Source organism: Juglans microcarpa x Juglans regia, chromosome 3D (assembly GCF_004785595.1).
Source record: "Juglans microcarpa x Juglans regia isolate MS1-56 chromosome 3D, Jm3101_v1.0, whole genome shotgun sequence".
In the NCBI taxonomy this organism is placed as follows: Eukaryota; Viridiplantae; Streptophyta; class Magnoliopsida; order Fagales; family Juglandaceae; genus Juglans; species Juglans microcarpa x Juglans regia.
The window spans coordinates 24,774,841-24,786,227 of NC_054598.1; the positions used below are offsets into that span (position 1 = coordinate 24,774,841).

Below are 11,387 nucleotides of genomic sequence, written 5' to 3' on the forward strand. Positions count from 1 at the left end.
TCTCTTGCTGGCTGGGTCGCACACGCCCAGGCTGTAGTAGGGCTATCCTTTCTACAAAATAATTACATATATTCTGTACAACACTAAACAAATAGGCGTAGGCATAGGCGTAGGCGTGCAAGGTAAGATGAGACACCTAGCAAACGTAGGATAACAACTCTCAAACAGTCCAAAGAGACAGTTACCTATTGCACAAAACGCCCATCCATACCGAACCGAGCAGACGAAGAAAACAAGGAAACCTAATAAAATAAAAATGTCTACCTTATAGACTGCGTTTGTATGTGCTCCAAATACTACATCCATAGCTTTGCATTACATTATATAAAAGTGACTGGCAGATTCCGTTATGTTCAATGAGCTTAGCCTATCAGACATATGATTGAAAAATGAAAACTAGACTCTCATACGCTTGTGCCAAGTGTAGGACTCACCTTTTCCCCACTTCATGATCCAATATTAATTATTGCCGATTATTCTCACAAATGAATAATATTACTGACCCTACTCATACTCAATATTTGATGATAAAAATTAACTATTATATTTGGATGATTTGTCTCATAAATATAAATATTAAAATTTACTTCTTTTTATTAATTTAAAATTTTTAAATTAATAATAATTTAAGAAATCTTGAATCTTAATTTGACTCTGTATTTTATTTATTTAATTAAATATTAGGACTTATTAACCGATACCTCATGTTTCTTTTGAGATCCTATGCGTCATTTTGAGCCGACCTTCAGGTGAACCTTAGATAAACCAGTAAATCGTGAAAATCAAGGAAAATTGATCTCTATGGTGAAAACCCATTAATTCGAGATTTGAAGTTATTGAATAGAGATTTACTCTACATAAGTTACTGTTCACACTCACATTTCATATTTATAATTTTTTTATAAGGTGTAGATATATTTTTCGTAGGATATAAAGATGTTTTTTAATAAGATATAGAGTAGAAGGCGTGAGATAGTAAATAATTAACTATAAAAGTAATCTTTATAGTGAATAACTATCACGTCCCTTTGTCAAAACCAATACGAAGGTTGGCAGTTTCCATATGAAAACTGTCAGTGTAGACGAAGTGTTCGTGTCTCTTAAAGGACAAACAACCAATGACGAAGAGAACACAAGGAAAGGAATGTCTGCAACTTCTGGATTTCAACATTTCTCCTTCATTTCTTAGACTAGGGAATTAAATTCCCATGACCACAACTCCACAACCATGGCTTCTCATCGTAGTTTTCTTACCCATCTCCTCCCCCTATTGGCAATTCTATTTGCTACGATTCTTGCGTTCAACACATCCATCAAATCAACCCTTATAAAACCTTTTGATTGCTCTGCTCAGATCAAGACATGTAATGCCTCGCTCTACCACATAGGCAACGATCTGAAAGAAGAAGAAATTGCCTCTTTTTACTCTGTCGATTTATCCCAGATGAAAACTATAACGCATGGCAAAACGGATTACCTCATCAGTGTACCTTGTTCTTGCATGGATGTAAATGTAACTTCCGGATATTTCTACAATACATCCTACCCTGTCAAACTAGGTGACACATTTGATGATGTCTCTGCTAAGATCTACAGCGGGCAAGCTTGGAAGGTCGAAGGAAAGTACCTAAATTTAACCCCAGGTACAAATTTATCTGTGCAGCTTCCATGTGGGTGCGTAGAGAGTGACGCTCAAACTGTCGTCACATACACGGTTCAGGAGCACGACACATTATCAGGTATTGCTGAGCTGCTGTCTGCTCAGCAGAGTGGCATTCAGGGCTTGAACAGACAACTGGTTGAAAACCCCACGTTTATAGACGTGGGTTGGGTGTTGTTCGTACCCATGGAGAAGAACGGGTTTCCATCACAAGATAGATCATCAGGTGAGATCCTTTGGAACTATGTGATTTTCACGTATTCCAACCCCAGGGGCGCCATGACTTTTCATCTTCGCAGCTTCCCCCCACCCACCCTGAAAATTGAATAGAATTAGAATACATGGTTTTTGTTATATATTTTTTGCAACGAGTTTCATTAGGTGTGCTGCGCTGATCTCAACCTCAGATTGTGAATTTAATCGCGAATATACATATATATACATGCTCAAATGAATGAGAAAAACATATGGTTCAGTAAAAGCTGATCAATGTGATCATATATTTTCTTGCTAGTTAATTTGCGTTCTATTTGCCCTTTGTCATCAGGAAGCAGGACACATATATGGACAATAATCATTGTCACTCTATCGGCTGTGACATTAATTTCAATGAGCGCATTGATTGCTGTTCTTGTCAGGAGAAAGAGATCCCAACAGAACGTGGAAGATCCAAAAGCTGTGGCCAAAATCTCGAGTGCCAACACAATCTTTCACTTGCAGAGTCAGTACCAGGATAAGGATAACATGGAAGGTCAGAAAAAGATTCCAAAACGTGAAAAAAAAAAACAGAAGACACATACCTACTATTCTCTTAGTTCTACATCTCTGGGAAAGTATATGTAACTTAGATTGTTTCAAGTGATAAGAAAGAGTGTATTTCTTGTCGTTTTCTCCATGGACCAAAACACGAACAGAGGCCCTCATAGTAAATTTACATTAATGTGCAGATGTGACAGGTTTTGAATCAGAAAGGCCAGTAATATTTAGTCTTGAGGAGATTGAAAAGGCTACCGGTCATTTTAATGAAACTAAGAAAATTGGAGAGGGTGGATATGGGAGCGTGTACTTAGGAATACTTGGGGGCCAGGTATGGGAACGAGGGGCCTGGGTCTCCATCACTTTTTCTTCCTTCTACTTCAACATGCATGGTTACCTAGTATCTATATTCACATCACTAATGAAACTTAGAAAGGTAACAGCTTGCCTCTTCAACTTTCAGGAAGTTGCAATAAAGAAGATGAGATCTAGTAAATCCAAAGAGTTCTTTGCAGAGCTAAAGATCTTATGCAAGATCCATCACATAAATGTGGTGAGTAATTATCAGTACTAAGAACTTACAGCTAGCTCCTAGCTTCGCTTGAAATAAAGGGTTTGAGCATATTCACACTAGCAAATTCTCTGGTGTAGGTAGAGCTCTTGGGGTACGCCAGCGGAGATGACCATCTCTATTTGGTCTACGAATTTGTTCGGAACGGGTCACTCAGCGGTCATCTGCATGATCCACTCCAAAAAGGTACTTTACTACTGCTTCGGTGCACACATATCGCTTACTTCAGTTGAGGCATATATAGATTGAGATTATTTTCTGTCTACACGGCCGGGAATTGAACTTCAATGAAACTAAAGTGAGTGAGATTTAAGAAAACCTTAATCCCATCTACTTGGAGTCAGCAGCAGCAGCAGCACTCAGACAATAATTTCAATGGGTACCAAGGAGTACTTAGACATGTTGGAATTAAATTATTTAATTGTAAACTAGGAACATAGGGTTACTTGGGATGAACAATGAGGTCCTCACAAAAATGGGTATGGAATCAGGTCATCAGCCTCTCTCTTGGACTGCAAGAGCACAGATTGCACTGGATGCTGCAAAGGGTATTGAATACATTCATGACCACACAAAAGCACGGTATGTGCACCGAGATATCAAGACAAGTAACATTCTACTTGATGAAGGGCTCAGGGCAAAGGTACCAAAACCAAGCTAGTACTCCCTTTAATGACAGTTTCATGATCAATTTATCTACTTCCAAAATTATATTGCATACATAGTTTGCCAATTTCTTTACCATACACATGTCGCATGATATGAATTAGTACTTCTCTTGGTCCTCATCATGACAAGATTACGTACGTGCTTGATACGAGAAAAAAACATCATATTTTCTTTGGATATATATATCATGGGTGTCACTTCCAAGAATCTGTGCCAATATTATCTATCTTCCTAGTGTTATATAACCCTGATCATGCAGAACTCAAAGCATAACTTAGTACCCTTCCGAACTGAAAATAAAAAGAACTAAAACCAACTTAGCATGTGCTGATCCAAAGGTAGCAGATTTTGGATTGGCAAAGCTAGTTGGACGAACCAATGACGAAGATTTCCTAGCGACAAGACTTGTTGGAACGCCAGGCTACCTTCCTCCCGAGTGAGTACTATCATGTTTCTCTTTATGTAGTACGTACAACCATAAAGCAACGGCCGTTAGTACTGAATTTTTTTTCAAGGGCAATTTATCGTATTTCTGACCTACTAAATTTTGAATCGAAGATCTGTGAAGGAGTTCCAGGTGACCCCAAAAACTGATGTATTCGCATTTGGGGTGGTTCTAGCAGAACTGATAACGGGGCTGCGAGCACTTATCTGTGACAATGGGGAGCCCAGCAAGATGAAATCACTAATTAGCATTGTAAGTCAACAAATTCGATCTTTATAGAAAGATAAACTAATTATATATTAAGCTGCATTCAATCAACGTTGATAAGAAACATCATTCCACATAAAGGTAGAAGTGATAGCTAGCTAGCAAAATGAGTCACACTGAACAATAATGTAATCATATGTTATTTCTCCATTTTGTTTCGTAGCTATATATATTTTTTGTAACTTTGCCATGATTAAATCCGTGCAAGCCAGTACGTACTTCATGCAATCTTAATATGATGAACAAGCTAAGTTTTCTTAATTAATTTCCATGATCTTGTGAGCAGATTAGTAAAGTATTCCAAGATGATGACCCAGAGATTGCTTTGGAAGCTGTCATAGATGGGAATCTTCACAGCAGCTACCCTTTTGAGGACGTATTCAAGGTTTGCAACATTTGAGGATCCTATGATCATGCATGGCTCCTCCCCATCTCCCGTAGGCCGTTTAAAAGTATATTTAATGGAGAAATAGACAGACCTGCGGGAAGGAATAATGGTTATAAAAAGAACAAATCAAGAGTAAAACAAAAAATAAAATCATGGGAAGATTGGAAATTGAACTGAGTTTGAGACTTAATAATGATTGATCTCTCGGATAAAATTTTTGAGGTACGTCGACTTAAGTTTCTGATCATGTTATAAATGCATGCGGTGTTGCAGATGGCAGAAATAGCAGAGTGGTGTATGAGTGAAGATGCAGGTAACAGACCAGAGATGCGTGACATAGTTATGACGTTGTCTCAAATAGTTATGTCCTCCGTAGAGTGGGAAGCATCGCTAGGAGGGAACAGCCAGGTTTTCAGTGGGCTGTTTAATGGAAGATGAATACAAATTAAGCCAAAAAAAAAATAAAAAAACAGAGCTTTCATGTAATTATGGTGTGATCGAGAGTGTTTTTAGTAGTTTAAAATCAATTGCTGTTTTGATGTTTCATAGCATAACATAACAGCTGATCCAGAGTGTTTTTAGTTGTTATTTTCCGAATTTCATGTTGAAATTTTCAAGAGCGTGAAGATGGAAATCATGTACGTACGCATAACTGTATTATTTTTAATATTTCGTAATCATGACTGAATTTTAACACATAAAACAGGTTCAAATTAATTTGTTGTGTTTGTTAGTACTGATAACGTCGTGATTCGAACGCCTTTAAGTCAAGTTCCGGCAACTCAAGTCTTCAGAATTGGGCTTGTGAAAATGAAGTAAAAAACAGGTAGGAGAAGGCGGTCTTGGGGCCGGGGAGTCTCCGATGCCAAAGTTAGTAGAGTATTTTAGAGGTTTGTAAATAATGAGAAAGTCTAGAGACCAATGCTTTCTCGTATCTGCAAATTGCTATTTATACTGAGAGTCTAGGAGTGGACAGATTGTGCTTGCCCCCATGGAGTCTATGCCCTTTTTACTATTCCTTTTGCTAGAGTCTTTTAATGCGGCGTGCCTCTATCGCAACGTCATTAATGTGGCGTGTAGCTCAGGTAGTGGTGTCATTAATGCAGCGTGGTTCCCCGATTTGCCTTACCCTGCTGGTGTCCTCAATGGTCCGTCGATGTCACCTTGTCACAGGATCGATAGTCACTCTTACTTCCCACTCGTTTACGTGGACAAGAACTCAAGGGCTGGATGGTGTTTGAGGGATCTCAGGACGGGGATTCCCATTCCCCTGTAGTATTCTCCCACATAGGGGTTGCGTCCAGGGTAGTCTACCTGTGGGCCGGGCCAAAGAGTCTATTTGTTCTAGGCTTGGCCTTCGTTTCTTATTCTCATAGTTGCTCCTCTCAGACCAACTAAGGACGGGGGGAACCCTTTACAGTTACCCCGCTAATTCTCATCGGACTCGTACGGTAAGAATTCTTTTTAATCTTCAACTTGCCTTTGTTGGTACATCTCCGATTACTATGCTTGTATTTGATGGAGCCTTTTCAGTTGTGTCAGGCTGTTTGTTTTTGTGTATTCTTCCCTGATGTTTCCTTTTCTTTCTTCCCTTTTTTTCTTTTATGGCCGGCCTGGGGGTTTTGTCGTAGAAAATTATGGGTTTTGCGTTAGGCGGGCATCTAGAGCTTTACGATCCACCCCATATTCCTGACAACCCCGCTGGCTAACGACTCTCTACTTATGCTGTCTTCATTCACCTTTGTTAGGCAGCTGTCCCCTTAGGGCTTTTAGCGATATTGTTTGACGAGGTCGATCTCTCTCTACTTCTTCTTTAAGCCAATTTCCTCATTTTTAGTTATTGATCTCTCGGGTGCGCTTTAACCCACTTAGTCCTTTAGTTCTTCCATTTTGTGTTGCCGTGCTTTATTTTGATATGTAATTGGGCCCTTTGACCTATGATGAGATGTGCTTGCCTCTTTTTACCATGTTGTTGATTTCCACATTCCTTGGTGCAGCATTCGGGCCGTCTAAGGACTTGGCCCGCACTCCAAGGGTCGAAATGCCTCAAGCCAAACTGACCATTTACCCCCCGAGGAGATAATTCGGACAATGATGTGACAAAGAGTTGGGGTAAGTATCCAGGCAGCTTCTATCATGGGAGGGAAAAGGCAGCCTTTAGCTCAACCCGTCCCTTCGTTCCCCGAGGCAGATAGGTTGTTCGAGCAGTCTGCTACTGGATCTGCTCCCATCCGTTGACACTTACGAGGTAAGTTTTTCGGGCCACCGGGGGGCTAGTCCCGCTCTCTCTGACGAAGAGGTTGAGCCTCCTGCTCACATATCATCCTTTGTGGGGAGGTAGGCTGTTCGAGCAGTTTGGAATTAGACCCACTTCCACCTGTTGACATCGTAGGAAATGGTAAGTTTGGGTTAGGCTGGTTCTGATCTCACACTTCATCGTGGAGAAAATTGGGGTAAGTTTTTTCAGGTAGCCTCAGGGCTGGACCTGCTCTCTGTCACGAGAGGGACAAGGTGGCCTTTGGCTCATTCCACCCTTTAGGCATCTTGGGAGGTACGTTGTTCGAGCAGTCTATAACTGGACTCGCTTCCGCCTGTTGATACTCACGAGGAAGGTAAGTTTTTGTTTTCGGGTGGCTGAGGGTCAACCTGCACTCCTCCACAGGAGGGACAGAGCAGCCTCTGGTGTGACTCGTCCCTTTGGTGTCCCGTGCGGAGGTAAACAGTGGATGAAGACTTTGTTGATGGAGATTATATTGATGAAGATTCTATTATGTTCCTGAAACTCGACATTGAAACACAACTCCTATTTCATTAGAATTTGTAGTGTATGCATGAAAACATAGATTTACAATAATTAAGCTAGCTTTAGTAATAAAATTTTTGTAGGTATTCGGCAATTCATGGGTGCGGCAGCTCGTTTCTTTAGGAGTCCCAGAGTTTGTAAGAGCTCGAGAGATTGTGGCGGTGACCATGTAAGTGCCTTCCCATCGAGAGACCAGCTTTTGCTTGTCTCGCATTGTTGTTCCTGTTTCTTTGAGTACGAGGTCTCTGACCTTGAATGCTATTGGAGGTACTCGTTTGTTGAAACATCGCTCAGCCCTCCTTTTGTTGGCGGCGATCCTTACCTTTGCCTCCAGTCTGACTTCTTCCAGCAAATCAAGTTGTTCTTCTAACTGCTTGTCATTAGAGTCTTGCTCGAAGTGCTAAACTCTGTAGGTGGGGATCTCGATTTCCACTGGCAGCATCGCCTCGTGGCCTTAAGTGAGGGTGAAAGGAGTTTCCCCAGTTGGTGTCTTTACTATGATCTGGTAGGCCCACAGGACACCAGGAAATTCCTATGCCCACGCACCCTTCCTGTCGTCTAGTCGTTTCTTGAGCATTCTCATCAATATCTTGTTGGTCCCCTCCACCTGCCCGTTAGACTGGGTGTGGCCAAGAGATGAGTACCGGAACTCGATCCTCAGCTCTCGGCACCAGTTACGGTAGTGATTGGAATCAAATTGCCTCCCATTGTCCGATATGATAGTGCTCGTGATGCCAAACCTGCAACCACCATCTTCCACAGGAACTGTGTGATGTTGTTCGCTGTGATGGTTGCTAGTGTCTCGGCCTCAACCCACTTAGTGAAATAATCCACAGCTACCACCACAAATTTTACTCCTCCCTTGCAGGGGGAATGGGTTAACGAGGTCAATTCTCCACTGGGCGAAGGGCCAAGGTTAAGTGATCGACGTCAATTCTTCCAGCGGGAAGTGGGGCACTTTGGCATACTTTTAGCACTTTTGTCATTTTCACGCATAGTCCTAGGCCTCTCATAAGGCACATGGCCAGTAATACCCCACCCTTATCACCTTTCCGGCTAGCACCTTTCCTCTTAAGTTACTGCCCCAAATTCCTTCGTGTATTTTTGCCAACATGTACTGGGCTTCTTCAGGAAAGATGCACCTTAAGAGAGGTGTCGAGTGGCCCCTACGGTACATAATTCCCTCGATCAGAGTGTAGCGTGCTGCTCAGTTCCTAATCTTTCTGGCTTCTTGCCTATTATCGGACACCTCGTTGGCATCCGGGTACTTAAGGATGTCCCTCGCATCAACTGGGGCTTCAGGTTGTATCTCCATCACCTCAATCCCTATGGCGTTCGACGGTTAGGATCACAGTCTACTATGGCAGTGGGGACACTCGGCTTCTACTAGTGCTAAGTATTTTTTTTAATTTTTTACTCTTCACAGCGAATTCCCCTCGTACTTGATGGACCACCACTTGCAAGTCGGCTCGCACTTCAATTTTTGCGGCACCCAGAGACTTGGCTATCGCCAATCCTGAAAGTAGTGCTTCATACTCCGCCTTGCTGTTCGTGGTCTTGAGAACCAACTTGATGGCTTAATGTACTCCTCTCCCTCAGATGTAACGATATGCACTACCATTCTCCCTCTAGCCTGGCAAAACGAGTCATCCACAAAAACTTGTCAAGGCTTCACGAGAGGTGCATATTCGCTCTTTGTTGGGAAACCAGTAAATTCAGCCACGAAGTCTACCAGCACTTGCCCCTTGATGGTATTCTGCGATGCGTAGTCAATGTCAAACTCGCTCAGTTATACTGCCCAGTTCATGAGCCGGCCTTAAGCGTCTGGCCTTTGCAGGATCTTTTTCAGAGGGGTCTCTGTGAGGATCTTTATTTGATGAGCTTGGAAGTACGGTTACCACTAGTGCGAAGGCGTGTTGCTCAATACGGGAGTACTTGGTTTCAACCTCATAATATGCTCGACTGGTGTAGTAGACCGACCTTTGGACTCCATCCTATTCATGCATTAATGTCGAATAGACTGCCTAGGGGGAGATCGACAAGTACAAGGTTAGTGTTTTCCCACACTTGGGCTGGCTAAAGAGCGGTGGGCTTGAGAGGTACTTCTAGAGAGCCTCGAACTCTAGGTCGCACTCGTCGTCCCATATCTGTGCCTTTTGCTAAACCTTGAAGAAAGGCAAGCACTTGTCAGTGGATCTTGACACGAACCTGCTGAGAGCCGCCACTCGCCCAGCCAATCTCTGCACCTTGTTTATGCTACGGGGTCAGGTCATGTTGAGGATGGCTTTGATCCCACGTTCTGACACCATGAATCCCAGAAACTTTCCTGATTCGACGTCAAATGTGCATTTCGCCGAGTTCAACTTCATTTGGTACTGCCTCAATATTGCAAAAGCCTCCCTCAGATCGTTCAAGTATTGTTCGAGAGTCCCGCTCTTAACCAACGGGTCATCCATGTAGAGCTTTATGTTTCTTCCTACCTGATTTTTGAACATACGGTTGACCAGCTGTTGGTAGGTGGCCCTCGTGCTCTTCAGCTCAAAAGATATTACTGTGTAACAGTACATGCCTCAATCGATGATGAATAAGGTCTTCTCCTTGCCTCCAGGTTCATGCGAATCTGGTTATACCCAGAGTAAGCATCTATGAAACTGAGCATACAATGGCCTGCCGTGGAGTCGATGATCAGATCGATACGGGGAAGTGGGAAGTTGTCCTTCGGGCAGGCTTTGTTGAGGTCGTGAAGTCGATACACATTCTCCATTTGCAGTTCGACTTTTTCACAAGCACCATGTTGGACAACCATTCTGGATAGTGGGCTTCTCAATTGAATTAGCGGCTAACAGGTGCCACAGACACCCATGGAGCCAACGTTCTTTTTTACGCTGACACTTCGGCATTTCTGTCTCACCCATTTGGCCTTTTGGTCCACGCTAAGGCTGTGTTGTGTGACTTCGGTGGCTATTTTGGGCATATCCTCGTCGCTCCAAGCGAATACGTCCTGGTACTAGGGGAGGAGTTGTTGCATGGTGCTCTACACCTCAGGCGTCATCTCGCTTCCAATACTTGTAGTGGCTTCTGGTCTATTTGAGTTTAAGGGAACGAACGCCAACGGCTCGTTTGGTTCCACCTTTCTAAGTCTCTGCTCATCTCGGATTTTGCCTTGAGCTCGGGCACAGACGAGCGACAGTGGTAAGGTGTAGCCATCCACCGTAGGGCATACCGCATTCACCCTACCACTCAGAGGCACCCCTTCTTGGATATGTTTTTGCCCCTCTTCCGCAACGCCTTTTCCTCCAATCTCGGGAGTTTTGCTTCCTTATTGCTGAGCTTCCTTATTTGTTAGCACTATCGGTGAGCTTCCATGTTGTTTGGAATGGGTTGTCGCAAGCATACGAAGTACACGCCAGATCTACAAGGATCTCACAGAAGGTGCCACTGTTAACGTCGTGTTTTGTAAGCTTTTGAGCCAGGTTTAAGCAACTCAGGTCTTCAGAATTGGGTTTGCAAAAATGAAGTAGAAAGCAGCTAGGAGAAGACGACCTTAGGACCGGGGAGTCTCTGATGCCAAAGTTAGTAAAGTATTTTAGAGGTTTGTAAATAATGAGAGAGTCTAGAGACCAGAGCTTTCTCGTACCTGCAAATTTCTATTTATATCGGGAGCCTAGGGGGGATAGATCATGCCTACCCCTATGGAGTCCATGCCCTTTTTACTGTTCCTTTTGTCAAAGTCCTTTAATGCAGCGTGCCTCTACGACAACGTCATTAATGTAGTGTGTAGCTTGGATAATGGTATCATTAATGCAACGTGGTTGCCCGATTTGCCTT

General features: G+C 42.8%; 1 protein-coding gene across 1 annotated transcript; it reads left to right on the forward strand.

Moving 5' to 3' along the window:
• The first annotated feature begins 1,082 nt into the window (after positions 1-1,082).
• On the forward strand, positions 1,083-5,433 carry LOC121256431 (lysM domain receptor-like kinase 3). Its single transcript, XM_041157224.1, has 10 exons — positions 1,083-1,886; positions 2,208-2,411; positions 2,608-2,747; positions 2,880-2,969; positions 3,068-3,173; positions 3,479-3,630; positions 3,995-4,092; positions 4,215-4,353; positions 4,655-4,753; positions 5,030-5,433. The coding sequence occupies exons 1-10, from the start codon at positions 1,229-1,231 to the stop codon at positions 5,192-5,194; spliced, it is 1,851 nt and encodes a 616-aa protein (XP_041013158.1). The 5' UTR covers positions 1,083-1,228; the 3' UTR covers positions 5,195-5,433.
• Positions 5,434-11,387: the final 5,954 nt, after the last annotated feature.